This window comes from Rhinoderma darwinii, chromosome 3, assembly GCF_050947455.1.
Source record: "Rhinoderma darwinii isolate aRhiDar2 chromosome 3, aRhiDar2.hap1, whole genome shotgun sequence".
Classification (NCBI taxonomy): Eukaryota; Metazoa; Chordata; class Amphibia; order Anura; family Rhinodermatidae; genus Rhinoderma; species Rhinoderma darwinii.
This window is the reverse complement of record NC_134689.1, coordinates 37,185,199-37,208,100: the sequence shown is the minus strand read 5'-3', so window position 1 is coordinate 37,208,100 and position 22,902 is coordinate 37,185,199. Positions and strand designations below refer to the sequence as shown.

The window sequence follows — 22,902 nt, the reverse complement described above, 5'->3', positions numbered from 1 at the left end:
TTTTTGATGGAGTTCAGATGTTAATACAAAGCCTCTGGACTTTGCAAAACATAAGACGCTGGCGGTAACGAAAAGAAAATAAAAAGCTATGAATACAGATTCTTCTTATCTTCGCACCAGCTGCAAATTGCAAACCAAAAGTATGATATGATGATGATAAACATTTGGCACAATGTTTTCATTTATTGAGGGCACATTCTTGTGTTTCGGGGCACTCAACAGCAAACTGTGCTGTTGACCGTAGTCTGTAATATTAGATGTGATTGTTTTGCAATAGAAAAGAAAATGATTGTTTGTATTATTATAGTTCTGTGGCAGACTCCTTTGTCTTAACCGACACAATTGCCAGAATATAGGCAACTTTCCTGCGGCCACCACTATGGTGGGACCTTTACTAGTTCCTTAGGATGACTCACACTCAGGGCTAATACATGTATCACCAGAATTGGCACCTCAGTGGCTTGAACACCATACGGCACCTTTATTTGAGAGATGTATAGCACTATCATTTGGGTATTGTTGTAATTTTTGGGAATTGCTATATAGTTACATAGTACAGTTGGAAAAAAAGATATATGTTCATCAAGTTCAACTAAGAGATGGGCATATGTCTTTATCTCCATCGTACCATGTAACAATTCCCAAATAACACAACAATACAGTACACGAATAACAGTGCTGTACATCTCCAAAAATAACATCGCCATAGGGATGGTACTGTTATTTGTCCACTGTACAGCACTGTTTTTGGGTACTGTATGTTGTATTATTTTGTAATTAGATTTTTTTCCCATTGAGCTCTACAAGGGAGTATTCTTTGGGCACTTTAGTGGTAATAATCAGTAACATTTATATTGAACACTATGTATGTTAGTACTATTTGAGCACTGTATGGTGATATTATTTAACTATAATAATTATTTGTGCACTATACAGTAGCTTTAAAGGTATCATTGTTGTCATTGTACCACTGTTTGTAGTATTTTAATATATTGTAGCTATATAACTGTAATAATTTACAAGTGTCTTATATGTTCTGAGCTATTCTCTCTTCCCTTTATTCCAATAAGAGAATAGTAAACACCACGCCATGTCTTGCCAAGGCACCTCTATTGACACTGATCCAACCCTAGCAATTTTAGTTCACTGGCAAGAGACAATGTTCAGGATTAAGTGCGGATAACATTGTATTTCATAGCGTTATGTAGAAGATGTACTCTGTCTGGAAGGCCTATATTTCTCAACATAACATATTGAAATTTAATATATAAAAGAAAAAACCCACAGTGATAGGTTGCATGTGATCTTGTAGGTGCCCGTCATAGGTGCCTTTATACATCTGAATGTATTGACTATGTTTCAGACAATTATAAACATTTTTGTGCAAGTTTTGCAAGACCCTCTAATTCTAAAATCCTTATTATTTACTTGATCATTTGCTTAAAGAGACTCTGTCACCACATTATAAGTGCCCTATCTCCTACATAAGGAGATGGGCACTATAATGTAGGTGACAGCAGTGCTTTTTATTTAAAAAAATGATCTGTTTTCACCACTTTATTAGCGATTTTAGATTTATGCCAATGAGTTGCTTAATGCCAAAGTGGGCGTGTTTTTACTTTAGACCAAGTGGGCGTTGTACAGAGGAGTGTATGACGCTGACCAATCAGTGACCAATTAGCGTCATACACTTCTCCCCATTCATTTCCTCAGCGCATAGGGATACTGTTAGATCCTTATGTGCTGTCTTATACTAACACATTAACGATACTGAAGTGTTTAGACAGTGAATAGACATTCCACAGGATGTCTATTCACAATCCTCTGCACTTCGTTACTGTTTCTGTGGTAGTTACAGCAGAGGAAGCGTGATCTCGTTGTAACCTGTCATCTACAGCGCAATCTCGCGAGATTACGCTTCCTCTGCTGTAAGTACCACAGACAGAGTAACGAAGTGCAGAGATTGTGAATAGACATCCCGTGGAATGTCTATTCACTGTCTAAACACTTCAGAATCGTTAATGTGTTAGTATAAGACAGCACATAGCGATCTAAAAGGATCCCTATGCACTGACTAAATAAATGGAGAGAAGTGTATGTTGCTGGTTGGTCCCTGATTGGTCAGCGTCATACACTCCCCTGTACAACGCTCACTTGGTCTAAAGTAAAAACACGCCCACTTGGGCATTAAGCAACTCATTAGCATAAATCTAAAATCGCTAATAAAGTGGTGAAAACAGATCGTTTTTTTAATAAAAAGCATTGCCGTCACCTACATTATAGCGCCGATCTCCTTATGTAGGAGACAGGTCACTTATAATGTGGTGACAGAGTCTCTTTAAACATAGTGTAACTTGCAATAAGATACTGGAGTCTTTAGGGTACCTCATAGTATTTAGTATAATAAGGCCCCATTCTCACTTTACATTCAAGGGTAGCTTGTCCTCAATCACTTCATTCAACTGTAGTCAAAATCATTTTTGAAAACAGTGTTCCACTTTATTTTTTATTTACCTCTCCCCCTTAACACTGGCCCTTGTATGGTATTCAAATACATTTTGCTCTACATAAACCAGAATTTAAACATGTTACTTCAACTTGTTTTTTCATGTTTTCTTCTCTCCCTCTTCCATTCTCTTTAGGGTTTTCTGGACAATTATGATCAGTGGCGTTCCTACCACATTGACAGGGCACAAGACTGCTATGGGGCCCAAGCTGGTAGGGGGCCTGACACAGAACTGCTTCCAATGACACTGTCATAGCGGCAACCTGCAGCTTCCACTAGGGGGAACTCACTGCAGACAGATTTATAAAGCTCACATTGAGTTCAACACTATCTGTATAAATCCATATGTACTTAGCTCCCCCTATTGGTGACTGCAGGCAGCCAGAGTTATTTCCTTTTTCATGTCAGAAACTACAAAACAAATCAGCTCAGAATTTCGGACCTACAAACTGAAAGGTGGACCTTAACTTATATGAAGGCATAGTACATTTGGCGGAGCTGTTAGTGGGGCCCATTTTGACATTTGCTATGGGGCCCCAAGATTTCTATGTATGACCCTGATTACACTAGAATATCTTTGGAAACTTTTTATTATCCTAGGAATTACTAAGAGCACAATCTCTTTTGACTTTTTTTTCTACGACCATTGGAACGCTATATAAGTCTTGGATTGGCATACTTGATGATCATAAGGAAACTTTGGTTCTATGCTGCTTTTGGACTTCATGTTTTATCCTGCATTTATTGATGTTTATTGATTTTGGTTAGTTTAAAAAAAGTCAAAGAAAAGTATTAAAAATAAAGGTTTTCTCTGAAGAAAAAAAGAAGTAATTTCACTTGATTTCCATATTCTTTCAACATGTTCAACTGTTTCCGGTTACTCGCCCTACAGGCAACTTAATTATTGCAAGTCATACATTCTTGGTGTTTTTTTTATTGCATGGTCTCTCATCCTCCATGTCCTTATTATTATTATTATTAATATTATTATTATTATTAATAACAACATTTGTGGAACTGCATCTCCCAATATGCCTAATATAATTTTGCTATAAATATAAAGTGCAGAATGATCATAGATATTATACTGTTGAACTTGTGTGCTTAAGTTTAATATATTCTGACATTTGGACAGTCCTGGATTTTAATACCTTCAGTGCTTCTCCACAGTTGACAGCACAGCAAAAGGTCGTATTCTACAGCATGTAATTGTAATGGAGGGCAATGGGCCTGATTTAAAGCCCTCGGACAGAATGAAATAAAAAAAAATCTTCTCTCGTTCTGCTATTGGATAGAAGCAGAAATAGTAGTAGGCATCAACTACATAGTGTATCTATGGGATAAGATGAAAACACCCATTCAATAAACATCAAGAAGTTGGAATTACAGGAAATAAAGCATTTTGGAGGTGATGGCCTCAGGATGGGGTGGAAGAGACTTTTATTAAAATTGTCTAATACTAAAACTGACCCTGGTGCCATAGCAAAAAAACAAAATTCAGGTTTTAATTGTTAAAGGGAATCTATTACCAGATAGACCCCTTTAATAAACAGCATCTGGCGCCTTGCACTTCTGGCAAACAGCTGATTATTTTGTAGGAAAAAGCGGCCCACCAAGCATTTCTCTTGCTGCGACTAGTGCCGGGGAAATGTAGTATAACATGGCAGCCATATGCATGGCTAATTACAGTTCAGCTCTCCGTTCTGGTTTACAGAGGGTGGTTCCATGTGGGGGACAGTCCCCTATGACGCCCTGATTGGGCGAATGTACAGGGGTTGTCAGAGACAACCTCTTTAAGCTACTGATGGAAAAATGCACAATGATTGGTTGCTATGGACTACAAGGTCAATTTTTCTGTTAGACAGTTTTGGTCAATGAGGCCCAGGGACAAAGGTGTATTAATGGTGGAGATTTATCAAAACTAGTGCAAAGGAAAGGTGAAGCAAATGCCCAATCAGGTAGCTGCTTTCATTTTCCATAGAGAATAATGGGAGCTGGAATCTGATTGGTTGTAAAGGGCAACTGCGCCACTTTTGATAAATCTCTGCCATTAATACATCTATGTAGTCGGTTATTGTTGGAAAAAAAAAAGAAAGAAAGAAAGAGAAATTGAGGCGGAATTGTGAATAAACTGAGATGTATATTTATAACTAGTGCAAATAAAAGCTGTGGTGTGGACTAAAGTAATCAGTTAGGCTTTAGAAGTCATTTGGGCACCTACTGGTATTGAGTGCCATGGACCAGCTCTATTCCTGGTGACATTTTTTTTGCCTATTTGACTGGTAGTTTTCTTTAACAACCCATATCACCAGTTTCTAAAGCAGCCTGTCCCTAGCACAGCTGTAAGAGGATCAAACTTCTCTTTAGTTATTCAACTAATATCTCCGAATGTTAATAAAGCGAGTTATTTTCTCTCATGAGATGATATCAGTCCAGATTATGTTTTATTAGGCGGCTGACTCATCAGCTATTGAGACACTTTACATACTTTGATGATTTAGCCCCCAGAAAATAACTTACTATGAATTGATATTTATCTCATTGAGCTCATGTAGAAACGTTTGATTAGCTTAAGCCCCATAGTGCGTTAGTGTGAACCAAATGTTCGGATAAGAAATAAATGAGAGCTGCAGTTCTCGGTTCTAATTGCGTTCTTTCCCATCCCCCCATGCTGTAATTTCTGAGGTTAAGTTTATGTTCACATCTTTTGCGTCCTGGTTTCCGTTTATAACAAAAGCTACGACACAGTGCCAGATCGGACGACAGATTACAGTCCCCAACAGATTCTATTGACGTACAATGGGGTCCGTCGGGGTGTCTGTTGTTTGATGGTAAGAATAGCTCTGCATGCAACGCTATTCTTTTTGTTAACTTTGACAGAATATGCGACAGAGGCTCGAAGTCGAGCCTCAAATATAAATACAGAAATCAACATGTCCTGCACTGTAGAAGTGCCTCTATTTTCCTCTCCAGCTGGGACTGGAAGTGCTGGTGACGCGTTTCTTCTGTAGGATGCGTGACAATGACAAATCTCCACTTTCATCCCTTATTTCTATTCATTGCAACAGTCCACTGGGTAGAACCCACATCACTGTTCATCCTGATCTTCCTAATTCATAAACATAAAATAATAACTATAGAACTGCCCAAAGTACTCCGACACCACTCACATTTCTAGAAAATATGTATCTTGTTTCTATAGAAATTGGCAATTGTTTTCTACTTGCCATTTTTTTATATTGTGTCACATTTATAAAAAGATCTGTAAGTTAAGTGCATTCCCTTTCATTTCCTTTAAAAGTCGTAAAAAACAGAAACTTTAATAACTGAAAACAGAAATGATATGGCAATAATTCAAGAAAAGAATCCTTACAATGAGGTTATGAGCTTAGTAATAATTGTACAATATAGGCGTCTATTTGAAGGATGTTGCATGTCCTCTGACGCATGAAACATTTCTATTCAATTCAGATCAATGCAACGCATGCACATCATAAAGGTGGTACATACAGCGCAACGATAGTAGCCCCACCCCCACACTAAAAGGGCTGGACAAAACAAAATGGCTTTACAAAATGGCTAACCAAACAGTATAAAAGTGGCGCAATTATGTGCACGTAGGCACTTTGCGTGTCACTGTATGGATTTTTTCGTAGGAAGAATTGCTTCTAGCGGACAATATTTCTGCAATATGGCATACGAAGGAGCATGCCACCATTTTTTCTCATGAATTCCATATGGATTAGTGAGAAAAAACCCACAGTGTGCTTTCATAGAAAAATAGAAACACACAGAGGTACAGTATGGGCCCATATCAGGCTATCTGCCCGTATTACAGACCCATTTATTAACCCTGCACATCAGACAAGTGATGTAAAATATTCCAGAGCAAAAGCGTGACATGGCAACGTGTAAACCCAACCTAAAACATGCAGAGAATGAACAGAGGGGAATATAACTGCCATTCAGGATCTGTGATAAGCTGGATGAATCTCTATGGACCCTGTAATGTCTGCTTTTAGTGATAGTTGATAACATAGAAATGACTAAAAAGCGTTTTAGAGAACTTCTATTTTCAGGTATTTTCTTTTACTTTAGGTTAAGCCCCCCTAATAGTTTGTGTATATACCATATAGTCCTGGCCTGTAGGACCCATCACAGGGAGGTAATTATACATTTAGAACATCTCAGAGTTCATATATCTGATAGGAATAGATCTGACAATAGTCGTTAAAAGGGTTTTCCATGTAATTATAAAATGACAAGATATAAAGGATCCAAGACAGGCGTGAAAGTAATAGACAGCCAACACCCATATATTATTCATACTGATGTTACTTGCAGAAGTGTTGAGAAACACAGCAAAGATTCATCTACCCCTCATGTAATATTAGTCTCTCACAGTGGAAGAGATCTTCAAAGTCAGTCATGTTATGTAATTTATAATGAGCATTTACGTGTCTTCACTAAATCCCATACAAATGGCACTTAAGGAGCTGATGTAGAATGCAAGCCTAAGCCAAGCCTAGCCAAGCCAAGCCTAGCAGAACAAAGAAAAAGATTTATACATGTGTATTAATATTATTATAGTATACTTTATATAGAGCACAAACTTCTAGGCCTGTGCTACACAGTAGTTCTTCTGACTCGAGTGGCGTTATTGTGCGAAAGAAGTCCAAGGGCGACAGAATTATCTAGATATGATCTTGTGTTGATCCCACATCAGCATACAGGCAAAAAAGCAATGTTTCGACCCATACATGTGACTGGTTCTTTGAGAGCTTGAGAAAAACCCAGCCACATGTAAGGCCAGGTCTAGATTGAGATGTTTTGTAGCGCTACTAAATGATTTTAACTATTAAGTGACAGATACAGTCCAAGATTGCATGCCAGTCAAAGTACTCATTTAGACCTCAGCAGTAGCACAATAGTTAAAATCAATCAGTAGCGCTACAAAAAGTCTAGGTGTAGCCCTGGCCTAAGGGTCAAAACATTGCTTCTTTGCCTGTATACTGATGCGAGATCAATAAAAGATCATATATAGAGGATGCTGTCGCCGTCGGACTTCTTTTGCATAAAATTATATTGGAAGATTTAGGAGACCATCCCTCATTTGCAACTCTGCACCCCATTTTCCATATCTCGGTGCTGCCCTACCCTATATTTCTCTTAAGCCACCATGCAACTTTTTTATTGAGTCATATTCCAATAGAGGTTAATACAAATAGGGCAGTTATAGTCATGAAAGATTTTACATTGAATTGCATTTTGACCGCCGTCGTTTATTGGAGAATGCAGCTATTGCTACATTTACATTGTGGTCACTTTTGGTAGTGCACGTTGTAGGGCCATTGGATTTCTATGGTCTTTCCTGTCTATTGACTCAGTGATGAGAATTGTTTTAATTAGGGTTTAATTTCTGGACCCAATACAAAATCTGCACCATGGTCTTCTAACTATCAAATGCCACTTATTATCCATTGTTCTCTTATGTGGGGGAAGTTCAGGCACCCAGGCTAATGTTTAATGCTTGCATTTTCATTCTGCTCAACCTCCCTGCAAGGAGACAACACCACCCATCCATTCCACCACAACTGTTGTAGTAAAAATAAAAACATGTACTTACTTATCCACACTTAATACCAAAAGTGTGGGCTCTTGTCTATATATAAAGTATGTTTTAGAATTGCTTGTTATGTTACCAGCACTTCTATGGCAAAATGTCTCGATCTTCACAGAAGTGTCCTCCTCTGCCACTCAAACTAAGGCCCCATGCACATGAACGTGCTTTTGCGGCCGCAATTCCCCCAAAAATCCACAGGAGAATTGCGGCCCCATTCATTTCTATGGGGCCATGCACACGACCGTGGTTTCCATGGTCCAGGCTCATAGCAAATAATGGACGCGGCCATGTGCACGGCCCCGCGATTTGCGGGCAGCTCGCGGATGACACTCCGCTGCCGGCTGACCCGAAAATCACGACGTGCACATGGCTACGGTCGTGTGCGTGCGAGGTTATTCAGTTGCTGCCAGAAATTGAATTAAGGAATCTTAAAATAATTTTCTTCTTTGGACAATCCCTCTTTGCTAGAAGGGTCCCACAACGATAAGCTGATCACAGTCTATGCCGCTGATCTGACCACCAGTAATCAGCTGTATTCTGTGTGGGGACCTGGAAACAAGTGTTTAATTCTCCTGCAGTGCCACCACAGGTGAAATGTTGCATTACACATTTCCCATTAAAATCAATCTATGTGATGCATGGATGTGCCAGTTTCTTTAGCGTGTGAGATGCTTCTTGTAGCTGCTCTGGCTAATACATGGGGGGTACTTAAAGATGGACTATCCTTTATTAACTCTGAATTCCCTAATAGGGTGTTGGAAAATTAAAGGGGTTTTTCCCAAGAACCAGTTTTTTACTCTTATTGATTGTAAAGAGGAGGGGGGGATATAACCTCTTAAGCCCACACTGGCCGGAAGGCAAGGACATACATGCGCTGTCCGTTTCCAACAGTCCATTTACTGTTGACTATTGTTGCCATGAAATATACTAGAACACTGACAGACACCATTCAGGTCAATAGAGTCTGTCAGGATCCCTTGAAACATGCCTCTGGTATAAATGGAAGCCATGACGCTAGTGTGAACAGAGCCTAAAAGTAGCACATTATTTATCTTTTTTTAAATTATTATTTGACATAAATTATCTGGTCTATGGCGAGGTTTGATCTTGTGATTGCAGACATTGTAAGTTATTGTTGCAATGTTTTGCTAATTGCACAGACCTTGTTGAATATTATACTATAAGTCAATCACTTAGGGCCTGTTCACATCAGCGTCAGGTTCAGTTTGGGGAAACTATAGCTTTCATTTGCACTATCATTGATTTCCATGGTAATGCTTCTGTTTCAGTTGCTTTCCATTTGTTTCGGTTCAATAAAGTCGACTACGCTATTGTTTCCATGGAAAAAGAATGGAAACTTTACAGAACGGAAACAAACGGAAACCAACTCAAACTGAAGTCCTTGAAATCAATGGTAGTGCAAACGGTGGCTATGGTTTCCGTTCGGCTTTCCATTTATCTGTTCCTCTGACGGAAAAGATGAACGGAAACCCCAAACGGAACCTGACGCTGATATGAACAGGCCCTTATTTATGTTCTGAATTACACATCAGCAGGTTACATAAAAATATGACTATAAAAGTGTGGATGTCTAGATATAGAATTTTGGCAGATGTTCAGATAAGCTTATATTGTACTTTATAAGCATATGGTTCCCATATGGGTGACAGCAAATTAACTGTTAACATAATTAGCAGGGTTATTTTTGAAGTAGAAGTGCTGAATTTGTTAATTGGATTGTGTGGATATAATTCATTTATTTTAATATGATATAGCTCCATATCAATTTCACTGACCTTTTTTTAAGTTCTACTGAAGCAGAATACTGAATGCATGTGTTATGTGTCCACCAGATGGCAGCATTGTATTATTTATGGAAGGGTATCTTTCATTATCCTGTTTATTTTTTTGTGCAGATATAAAACCCCATGAATCAGAATTAATGGTTGTCAAGTAACATGGAAAATCATCCATTTTTTTCAGCACCCTGAAAGAAATACTTGCATTCATTTACAAATGCATTATTTGCCGTAAAAGACAATTTAGAACACCATGTTACTTCCTTGACTCATCATTTAGAGTAGAAAGTAAATGCAATTACAGCAAGAGTATTGTGGATACAGTGAGCAGACTTCCAATGTAATTGGGAAACACAGAATGCTTATAATCATGCGAAATGGGAATATAATCAATGATAGTATAATCAAAAGAGAACGTGTTCTTCAGAAACCTCATCTCCAAATACGGCAGTCATGGTATAATGTCATGTTATGAAGACATTCGCCTTTTCTGCTCCATGTATCTTATTCTTCTCCAGGGAAAAAAATCTTCCTTAAATCCATTGTCTGACATGTCAAATCAATGGGGAAGCTGTCAAAAGGATGGAGGATATAAGCATATGATCCCCATATGAATGACAGTAAATAATCTGTTAATATATTTAACAGTTTTGAAATGGATGTTCTAAATTGTTAATTAGATTATGTGGAGATGATTTAATATCGCATAGATTGATGAAAGTCTTAAAGAAGTAGTAAAGGATGTGTGCCAGAGATGTCCGGCGAGAAAATATATTTTAAGTGGATTTCTCCTTTAAAATATTGCAAATGCAGAAGCATATTACCCTCCCCCCAAAAAAGTAAACATCGTTACATGTAATTTGCATGACAAGTATTCAGCCTTATTTATTTACCAGGTTCTTTTTATTAATAATTCTCTGTTGCAGCCATGGGGACAACGCTGTTTCCATACACTGAATTAAGCAGCTTTTTCTCTGTCGTAGAGCAGAAAATCCCAGCACAATCTGACGCTGAATTACATTTAGCCAATGAGCTGCCTCGTCTCTATAGGCTCCTTATCATCCCAACACACTTGCATGCCAGAAGCTATATTTTGATAGACAGATGGCAGGATTTCCAACTTTCTATTACAGGGTACATCACCTGAATGTTTTAACCTTGATGGACTGCCAACGGGCTTATGTACCCTAATTGCATATTATTACTTTATGGTTTATAACCCCTAAACAGTCTGACAACATAAGATTGGAAATCATGGACTGTAGCATGATTTTGCAGATGCCATTGCGTTACCTGCCCAATGATTATTTTTTTTTAACTCTGTAGGCAGAATTAGTGAGAGAAATAAAGGTGTTGGCTAATTTGCATATTCAGCACCAAAATAGCTGCGACAAAAGTTATATCTGCTATGAAGATTCTCCTAACGGTGAACCTGTCACCAGGACTCAAGCTTTTATACAATGCAATTAAAGCAAAAATGGTGCACCCATTAAACGGTCCCCTAAAATGCGAAACAGTAGCAAATACAAGCAAGCCCCACCTCTGAGGAGCAGGGAAATATGTCATGTGGCCCCGCTCCTTAATGGATGAAGACTAAAGGCCGTATAACACCGGCCGATTTTCGCCAGTGCAGCGAGCGCCGATCATCGAGACATCGTTGATCGGCGCTCGTTTGCTCCTGTCACAAGGAGCTTTGGATGGGGACGAGCGGTCGTTACTCCGATCGCTCGTCCCCATCCATTATTATCATGTCGCAGCGCGTCTCCCTGTTTATACAGTGAGATGTGCTGCTGACAACGATAACATTTTACTTTTTTTTTAAAACAATACGATCAGCAGATGAACAGGCGTTTGCTCGTTCACCTGCTGATCGCTGCCCTGTTTACACAGGGCAATTATCAGCAACGAGCGTTATATGAACGCTCGTTTGCCCGATAATCGCCCAGTGTAAAAACCCCATTATACCTCGCCCTCTGATTGGAAATTTGGAAAACTATTTATGGGGTAAAATTGTACATAGGATTTGATCTGTATAGTTACAGGTTCCCTTTACATAAAGCCTTTTGTTTTGATCAATCATTGATATAGCCAATTGGTTTACTCAAGGAATAGAATTACACATTGCGTAGGTGCTGCAACGAATTCTGCAACAAAGTACAGTGGGATGTAAGTTATTTGGGGTTTCAACAAAACCCATTAACTTATAGCTGAAAAAAATTCTAGACATGCCGTGGATTTTAACGTCTACGGCATGCCCTATATGTTGCGTAAATGCTGCAAATTTTCACCGCGGATTTCATTTAGTGCAATGCAGTAAGTGAAATCCGTGGCTGTAGCTGCACCAAAATCCGCATCGGAATCCGTATAAACACATTCGGATTTCATTGTGGATTTCAGTCCAGATGTGTAGACCGGTTTCCAACATAATATTTATGCGATGTTGTGAACCTGGACTTTTAAGCAGTCAACCAATTTGAAAATCCCAGTGTAGAGGATAAAATATTTGCAAACAAATGATGACTTCTGTTACTTAAAATGTGATGACTGCTTTAAAAAATTTAAATTTTTAGTTTCTTGTTATCCACAATGCAAATCCTTCCTGTAACATATCAGATTTTCATTATAACCAAGTCACCTGCAAATCATCTCCATTTAAATGTAATTAAGGATGAGTGTATGCAAATTGGTCTCATGCAGCGATATGCTAAAAATCTTGCCAGTTGGGGGTCACAATGAGATTGGAGCTGGGAAAATACTCTTCTAAGCAAAAACACATTGCACATTTATCAGGCAAGAACAAACGGGTAACGTGTATGATTTCATTATTCCCCTTTTTATTGTTTTATAGATAAAGCTTCCAAACACTGACTGGTCACCTCAGAAGACACAGAAGCCAGGCCTTAAAAGGTACGCCCCTCAATCTCATCAAATGCTACTTACAATATAGTATAAAACAATGGGTAATATGTGTGATGGAGTTTAGATAATGAATGGTGATTACATAGAAAATGACATCATTCTTAATGATTGTGTAATTAATGGAAAAACTTCTTCAGAAATGAAACTATAACATTATTTAAAGCCAATGTTCATCCTTAGATAGCGGTTTTTTTTTTAAAATCAAAATAGGTCCTTAATTTCTTACTATATCTTCATAGTAGGGATCGGAGCTCCACGGATAATATGCTCCAAATCTCCCTGCATATAGACATAGGAGGGAATTTCACTGTAGAAAAGATGCAAATGACTCAAAAGTCGCAAAACATTTTTGATTTTTGAGCCGCTTCTTTTCTAAATGGTGGGAGGAGCTCAGCAGGAGGGGCGGGTGCATTTATTGTAATTTACACCAGAATCTGGCACAAATTATAGCTGTAATCTACTCCAGCTCCTTGCTGGTGTAAATTTAACTCAGCCGCACACAGACAACCGATGAAGGGTCACATTTATTAAGGGATGTGTGCCTCTTAATAAATTTGTCACACCGTGCTACTGCTTGTTTCCTACTAAGACTGGCATATAAAACACCAGTCTCAATAAATTCTCCACATAGTGATGAAAGCTAAAATTCTGACCAATTCAGTCAACACTTAGAGGAGCTTACTACAAACATTTTTATACATTGAACTCAATAATAAAACTGTATGCAGTAAGCTCCTAAGCTCCCCCTATTGGTGGCTAAAATAATTTATTTTTTAATTCTAATTCAGTCTATGCCTTTGATTTGGAGCTTTGTATCAGCATAACAGAGCTCTGACCCCTATAAAAATATTGTATGAGATTAATCAGCATAGAATGTTGCATCTTAATAATTTTTAACTTGAAAAAACAAGGTAACTAGATAAAGCTCTTCCATAACAGTAACAAATACAGCAGACGAGAGAGCCCTGCCCGGGAATGATTAGAGTCTAATGTCTATGACTCACTCCCGTCAGTTAAGTTGTTCATTTCTATTATTTCTATTTTTTTGTTTTTTAGAATATCTGTTTCTGGGAAAGCATTTAAATAATTTATAAGGCTGACAATACATCTCCTATACGGCTTGTCACCCTGCTTTCTCAATTTCTGAAAGACAAATCTGCATAGGATGTGTCATTGCACAGCTATGTATATTTACTATTCAGATGTCCGGGAAAACTATGTGACAACTTTTTTGGAGTCTATATTGGCGGTTATATTTCATGTCAGACTGTTTCCCAGATATAGATATAACTGTCGATATAACTGATATAATTATCGAATAGAATTCTGAACAAGTTGACAGATGGAATGACTGGAAGACTTATATTTACTGGGGATTTTTTTTATATGCTAGGTAGAAATGCTCTTTAATGTCTCATAAGGGAATACAATAAAAAACTATTTAGAAAAAGGCATAACTAGTCTTAGGTTTCCCAGTAGAATTCTCACAGTAGTAAGTGGCCTAGTTACATTTCTAAAACTATTTATGCTGTAAGTGTATCAGCTGTTACTCAAATACATTATTTATGTTGCTTCAGTAAATGTTGGTAATATTATATTGTACATTATATATTGTAAAGTGAACGAGTGCTATGTGCATTGGGATGAAGACAACATATTTCTACAGCTTTCATATGCTTAGTTGTGGTCCAAAGAACAGTTTTGCTATATGAAGCTTAAAAGATGTGGAGCTCTAACATGATAAACACTCACGGGATTAAAGGGATTGTCTAAGATAAAAAATAAAGGACTGATTTTTTCGCTTGATGAAACACTGCCATTGTTGTCCATGAGCTGTATCTGTTTTTTTTGGGGGGTGGGGGGGGGGGGGGGGGGTTGGGTTTGAGCTGCAAAACTAGACATAATCCATGCACATTTTCTTAAAAAAAAAGAAAAGTAGATTCTTTTTTTTTCTAATTTCAGTCAACCCCTTTAATGGCACTTAAACATTTCTGACATCAGCATTTTTCCAGCTGTAATAGCACTAGTGCTATAACCTCTTAATAGCTATTGTGCTGAGAGCGTAGATGGGGTGCTCTCTTCTTGTCAAACCCGCTATAGCTGGTCACAATTACCTCCATGAATCAGGCCAAAAGCAATTGATAGATAAACAAAACACATTTAAGTTGTGACCATCTGTAATCGGCAGGGAACCCTGGCAGTTAGTGTTTTTATTTTGCTACAGTGCCACCACAGGAGAAATTAAGCATTACATGGTAACCATTGGAATTAATTAGGCTGTCTGTATAACTCATGCACGTGCCAGGTGCTCCGAAGTGTGAGATTCTTTTTGTAGCTCTCCCAACTTCAGCAAATAATGGAGGACCTCCTCTATTAATTAGGAATGCACTAATAGGGTATTTCTAAAACAGACAAGCCCTTTAAGTAAAGGTAGACTTGAAATAAAATCTGACACTATAATATAATGTTATGATCACACATGGCTAAGCGTTACTATATACTTAAGTACAGTAAATACAGATTGTAGTTTCTTTTTAATTTATCGTGTACTTTTTTATATATTTGGATTCGTTTTTGTATTTGTCATTTTTCCTACTCCATGAACAGTTAGACATGAGGGTCGTAGCTTGAAACTCTTGGGCCCTAATGCAAAATCTGTAACAGAGCTCCCACCTACCATGTGCCATTTATAATCGTGGTGTCTTTTTATGTGGCATAGGGGCTTCAGGCATCAGGCATCAGGTCCCGGGTATAACTGCTACCTCTCTATGTCCTATAGCTACACCCCTGCATGCATCAGATAACAAAGGCAAGCAATTTATTGACTGCTGTGATTCAGTCAATACCCCAGCCTTGCTAAAGAAATAAATATATGGATACTTATGTCAGATTTCTTGAGATTTCATGAGATAGTAAATGTATATAACAATTATAAACTGATCATGAATGTATTTTTTTTTCCAGCTCGCAGAGTCTTGAAGACCTTGGAACTCGAAAAGGTGTGAAAACAGATCACGACAGACTACGTTCACTAGTTTCCCCAGTGACTGGTCTGTATATACACATTGCCACTTTTAAGTGGTTTCATCCCATCTCAAAACCCTAAGCTTGTATTTGTGAAGATTTTCTACACTTTGAGCACTCTTGCAAGTAAAACAATCTGGTCTTTCTTGGATGTGCTCTGTAGTGATACATCTGAACTTCCATGGAGAACATGGTGTTACTACCACGTTGCTGCAATGTGATATAACCTGTTAAAGAGACTATGTCACCACATTATAAGTGTCCTATCTCCTACATAAGGATATCGGCGCTATAATGTAGATGACAGTGATGCTTTTTATTTAAAAAAACTATCTATTTTCACAACGTTAGGAGCGATTTTGGTTTATGTAAATGAGTTTCTTAATGCCCAAGTGGGCGTATTTTTACTTTCGACCAAGTGGGCGTTGTACAGAGGAGTGTATGACGCTGACCAATCGGCATCATGCACTCCTCTCCATTCATTTAGACAGCAGAATCGCGTTCTTACTAGAACAAGATCTGCAGCCACATACACAGCGATTCTGCTTGATTAACATTAATCCAGTGTCCTGATAATGAATACACATGACCATCCAGCCTGGACGTCATGTGTATTCAGAATCCTGACACTTCTGAATCTTTTCTGTGAGATTCCAGCAACGGATACGAAATCTCGTTTACCTCCGTAATCTCGCAAGATTTCGTATCCGTTGCTGGAATTTCACAGAAAAGATTCAGAAGTGTCAGGATTCTGAATACACATGACGTCCAGGCTGGATGGTCATGTGTATTCATTATCAGGACACTGGATTAATGTTAATCAAGCAGAATCGCTGTGTATGTGGCTGTATGTGGCTGCTATGTTGTTCTAGTAAGAACGCGATTCTGCTGTCTAAATGAATGGAGAGGAGTGCATGATGCCGATTGGTCAGCGTCATGCACTCCTCTGTACAACGGCCACTTGGTCAAAAGTAAAAATACGCCCACTTGGGCATTAAGAAACTCATTTACATAAAGCAAAATCGCTCCTAACGTTGTGAAAATAGATCGTTTTTTAAAATAAAAAGCATTACTGTCGCCTACATTACAGCGCCCATCTCCTTATATAGGAGATAGGGCACTTATAATATGGTGACAGAGCCTCTTTAAGTTACACATGTGCTTTTGCAGGATGTGTCTAACTCTTGTTGGAGGCTCCTTTCAGAGTCTACACCGCGTTCCAAATTATTATGCAAATGTTATTTTTCGCTGATTTTCCTAAATAGTCGATGCAAATGACAGTCAGTATAATCTTCAAGCCATCAACCATTGGAGTATAATGCAAATTTTATTGAACAAATCTCCTAATGATAACAGATTTTTTTTTAGAAGTAAAAAACTCAAAATGCACTTTTTCACATTATTATGCACAACAGAGATCAAAACATTTTAAAGGTTGTAAAGAGAACTAAAATGGTAATTTGTTGAATTTGCAGCATCAGGAGGTCATATTTACAGAAATCAAAAGCTCTTTCAATCAAAAAAAACTTAACAGGCCAAGTTACATGTTAACATAGGACCCCTTCTTTGATATCACCTTCACAATTCTTGCATCCATTGAATTTGTGAGTATTTGTACAGTTTCTGCTTGAATATCTTTGCAGGATGTCAGAATAGCCTCCCAGAGCTTCTGTTTTGATGTGAACTGCCTCCCACCCTCATAGATATTTTGCTTGAGGATGCTCCAAAGGTTCTCAAATGGGGTTGAGGTCAGGGGAACATGGGAGCCACACCATGAGTTTCTCTCCTTTTATTCCCATAGCAGCCAATGACTCAGAGGTATTTTTTGCAGCATGAGATGGTGCATTCTCATGCATGAAGATAATTTTGCTACGGAAGGCACAGTTCTTTTTGTACCACGAAAGAAAGTGGTCAGTCATAAACTCTACGTACTTTTCAGAGGTCATTTTCACACCGTCTGGGACCCTAAAGGGGCCTACAAGCTCTCTCCCCATGATTCCAGCCCAAAACATGACTCCGCCACCTCCTTGCTGACATCTCTGCCTTGTTGGGACATGGTGGCCATTCACCAACCATCCACTACTCCATCCATCTGTACCATCCAGGGTTGCACGGCACTCATCAGTAAACAACACGGTTTGAAAATTAGTATTCATGTATTTCTGAGCCCACTGCAACCGTTTCTGCTTGTGAGCATTGTTTAGGGGTGGCTGAATAATAACTTTATGCACACTTGCAAACCTCTGGAGGATCCTACACCTTGAGGTTCACGGGACTGCAGAGGCACCAGCGGCTTCAAATACCTGTTTGCTGCTTTGCAATGGCATTTTAGCAGCTGCTCTCCTAATCCTATTAATTTGTCTGGCAGAAACCTTCCTCATTATGCCTTTATCTGAACGAACCTGTCTGTGCTCTGAATCAGCCACAAATCTTTTCACAGTACGATGATCACGCCTAATTTTTCTTGAAATATCCAATGTTTTCATACCTTGTCCAAGGTATTGCACTATTTCACGCTTTTCGGCAGCAGAGAGATCCTTTCTCTTTCCCGTATTGCTTGAAACCTGTGGCCTGCTTAATAATGTGGAACGTCCTTCTTAAGTAGTTTTCCTTTGATTGGGCACCCCTGGCAAACTAATTATCACAGGTGTCTGAGATTGATTACAATGATCCAAAGTGCCCTAAGACACAATACCATCCATGAGTTTAATTGAAAAACTAATAATTAAATGTTTATGACACTTAAATCCAATGTGCATAATAATTTGGAACACGGTGTATGTTGCAGATTCCGTCAGATTTGACGGGAACAATTTTTCTGTATTGGGTGGAAATCCTCTTAACTGTAAGACCACTCTTTTTGCCATACAACTTACATGTCAATGCAGCCCTAAGAGCAGTCTTCAAAAGTTAGTAGTCTGTTGCTACTGAGATACTGATAAACAATTTACAGAATTTGAAATGGCATTCGGAGAATCTCAGTGAGACTCAAAATTTGCTTGGACAAAATGACAAGCAGGAGAAAGTATAGAACTCTCTTAATACAGGCTGAGTAGAAAGTCTATAAGCCCATACACAGCTCGCTCTGCTATCCAAGGAAACCCAATAAGAATCAAAGCGACACAGGGCTGACCCGAGCGCTTCTGCCACTTAGTTTCAGCGCTCGGACCCCCACTGTTTAAAACTTCTGACATGTCAATATGATATGTCAAAAGTTTTTTAAAAGTTTAGTTACACTTTAAAGGTAATGTCTCATGTATTTCGTTTTAGTTTCATTAATTAGATGTGTGTAAGAGAGGAATAATATTTTAGCATGTTTTTTAGTGTTGTATCTATTTATCTTTTATTTACACAGTGCAGCAAGGTGCTTGTGCTTTATGGCAGCTGCAATAATTGGGAGTTTATGGCTGGGAAAACTATCAATAGACTAATACAGTCTCCAGTAGGTAAAGGAGCACTGTCCTTCCCCCAGTGTACATGAAGTAGTAGGGAAGTACTGTACAATGCAGTTGCCATCTTTCATTAAATAGCGTTCCCTCTATTAATAATGAGATGACTCTTCTAACTCTTCCCCAGTCACACAGCAAAGCTTAAAAGTAAGATGCAGAAAACAGGAAATGTCAGCCTATTATGTGTGCTGCACCAACTATTGTGAAAACTGGAAATAGTTCAGGAGTTTTAAATGGATAGACACAATATAAAAAATAAAAATAAGCTGACTTAAATGGTATGTAATTTTCTGATGATGATATACATTTCCTTTGATTTCTGTCATATTGTAGGTAAGGGCTAGCCTAATATCATTAGTTTATTTGTATAATAATAAGCAGAAGATACTGATACAAACATGGCAAGTGATTACATCACCATCAATTATGATCTCCAGCAATGTTATCTCCTTTGATGTGACAGGAAAACTCACCACTGTGAGCTATTATAGAGGTTTGAGAATGTTATAATTTGCTTGAATGAATTACCAGGTTTCCATGATCATTGGTGGATAGACATTTTTGGATTGACATAACACAGCCTGGAGATATCATTTGCATATTATTGCAATTTTTCCTTTTGATATGGAGGAAGGGTAGAGGCCATTGGTGGAAAATGGACTCTGTTCTTGTTTCCTAAATAGGCAAATTGCTCTGCCATAACCACATCAGCACTTGATAAATAAGCCTCTTAAGGAAAACATATTCCCTTTAAAAGAAATCTGCTATCCAAAACAAACTTTGGTTTGTTGTAATAACCGTGCACAAGAACCGGTGAACGCAACTTTCATTTTCTATACGTGCTGTCAAACTATTTGTTTTTCCTTTGGCTGCTTGAATGCAAATGAGATTTATAGTCAGTATTCTCTAAGTCGTCAAAGATATGTGACAGCTGCTGAATACAGGGAATATCAGCTCTGCCCAGTGTTTTATAACTTGAACAAAACAAATGCAAGAAGCAAGATGCTATTTATCAAGACATTTCCTTACTTTAGATTTCAAGGAATATATCACAATTCAGGAGAAAGACGGGTTGATGTGCAGTTTCTGCTGATTCAATAGCTGAATGTATGGAAACAGTTTTCTTGTTATTAAAGCAGCATTTTGTTGTGTAGTTGGATGTTCCGATTTCCTTTGTAACTAATTTCCAGTTGCATATTATATTGATCAGGCACTTGCTGTGCTGTGACACCCTGACCCATCCCGCATTTGTATTGCCATGGCCATTAACTCCATTAATTTCACTGCAAAATGACTCTGTCACACTTACAACGATCCAATAGCAATAAAACCCTGAAGGGGTATAAACGCACCTTCCACAAACACCAATTTTCTGAATTAGTTATTAGCTAGAAAAGCAGTTCAGTGCTGTCATGAGGAAGGAATTTTCACAAAAATATCAGAAGTAAATTTAATACAATGACTTTCACGGTAAACTAAATTATTAATTGAGGTGCTAAAGTTTCCCATTAAAAGGACTAGGCAACACATAACTTTTGATTTAATGTGTTTTCCCTTGGACTAAGACTTGGATGTAAAACAGAAATTGTAATTTGTTGAGTTAAGTATATAACAAAATTAAAACGGCAGAGGATATGGAGCCTAAAGTCCCAGATCTAACCACTCCAAAGTATTGTGCAAGTACTGTAATTGCAGATTTTTAACATAGTCAGGGATGCAACAAGTAATTATGGGGCCCAGTGTCAAATGGGGCACCATTCCACCATGATCACCTGAGTCAAGAGTGCACACACCATAGAGGAAAACCATGTTGCTGCTATGGGAATGTCTTAAAGGGTTATTCCAATCTCATACATTTATGGCATATCCATAGGATATGCCATAAATGTCTGATGTCTGATAGCTCCTATATCGAGGCAACTTACTAGGTTGCCCCACGCCAATGACAGATGGCAAATAAGTGGAAAGGTGGCCACGCATGCGTGTGGCTCTCTCCACTCTGTTCTTCGGGAGTTACGGAAACAGCCAAGCAGACCTCCGTTCTCGATAAAGGTGCGGGTCCTAGAGGTGGGAGCCACACCTATCAGACATTTATGGCATATCCTGTAGATATGCCATAAATGTCTAAGATGTGAATAACCTAAGGATCTAGCCCAGGTTGGCCCCATTCCCTTTCTGGGTGATAAGAGCCTGCGCAGCCTTTTCCTCTACAAATTAACTCTATTGTTAGCAAACAAAGGGATAATGGGTTAAGGGTCATGGAAAGGGCGTGGAGATGGAAAACAAACACCAGGTTCTTCTGTCTGGTTGGCCTATTTTGGGGAGCCTATTTTGATATTTGCTATGGGGCACCATCTCATTTATGTATGCCATTGCTTTCAGCAGCGAGTGTAGGACATCTTTTTTTGGTCTCCACTTTGTTTCTTGGGTTAATGCACAGGATTAATGTAGAAAGATGGCACAGAATAGATATAATGCACATGGTAAAGGGAATATCAGCTCAATGAGGTTACACCACAAGAGTCGTGCACACAGTGATGTCATAGTACACATCAAGGGATGTCACAGTGCAAGGAAATTGCACATAGTAACGTCACAATAGAGGTATAATTCACACTATAATAAGATAGTGCAGGAATAATGCACACAATAAATGTAATGTCATAAAGCATGGTGGCATCACAACACAGGACAAAACAAAACTCATACTGTCACAGTACAGGGATAATGCAAACAAGTGGTGCCACAGTAGCATAATAAACTCAAGTAACAGATGTGAAACAAGTAGCCATTGACTGCCAAACTTAGAATTAAGTCCCATTCAATTTCTTCTGCTTCCTTCCATAGTTCACAATCATTACTAACTGAACCTCTTCTGTACAGGGATAGTTGTTGGTCCCCATAGCAGCTGCTATACAGATGTTGCACATTTTAACTTGACTCTGATAACTTGCTGCAGCGTGATATCACACGATAAAAGCCATTGACAAGTCATTGAAAAAGTCAAGTTAAAGTTTATTGCCACAGTGTATTTTATGCGTTAAGTCAAGATAAAGATGGCTAGATCTATAACTTTTATATTGGTAGTTACGCCCATGAACATAGCCTTATATTTAGCTGTAAAACATTTGGTTACTCTTAGATGAGTTTGAGATTTTAATAAATTAGTACACCAGATGCACTAAGGTGATAGAATAGGTGCTATGTATAGAAAAGAACTTTCTGGATGTAATGTTCAGGACATACTCATCTACAGCTTCATGGCTCTAGTAAGTGATCGCTTCCTGTCGATCACTTTGCATAATTGGGACTTGGTGCCGTTTAGCTTCTATGATCACATAGTGGGATGTTATCTCATTTATCTGAGTAATGGGAAAGTAGCTCTGAAAACGTGTAATTTATTGACACCAATAAATCCTCTACCCTGACGTCTGTCTTCTTGGTGCGATTATTTGTTTTTTTCTATTTCCTTTCGTATTCCCTCAGACATAGTGGACTGCTCCTCAACCTCCTGCTCGCTCTCATAGGTGGCCTGGATCCAGGGTACGGAAGTTTTACTCTGCTAAACAGTGATTGTATCTG

At 38.5% G+C, this 22,902-nt stretch overlaps 1 protein-coding gene across 3 annotated transcripts in view; it reads left to right on the top strand.

Moving 5' to 3' along the window:
- LOC142748894 (protocadherin-10-like) overlaps nucleotides 1-22,902 on the top strand; it is a 79,741-nt gene that overhangs the window by 43,141 nt on the left and 13,698 nt on the right. The window contains exons 2-3 of one of the 3 annotated variants that reach the window (XM_075856269.1): nucleotides 12,777-12,835; nucleotides 15,812-15,846. In XM_075856269.1, coding sequence (XP_075712384.1) covers nucleotides 12,777-12,835; nucleotides 15,812-15,846 — 94 coding nt within the window. Of the gene's footprint in view, nucleotides 1-2,642; nucleotides 3,240-12,776; nucleotides 12,836-15,811; nucleotides 15,898-22,902 lie in introns of those variants that run through there. The other 2 variants (XM_075856268.1, XM_075856270.1) reach the window with 2 other exon arrangements.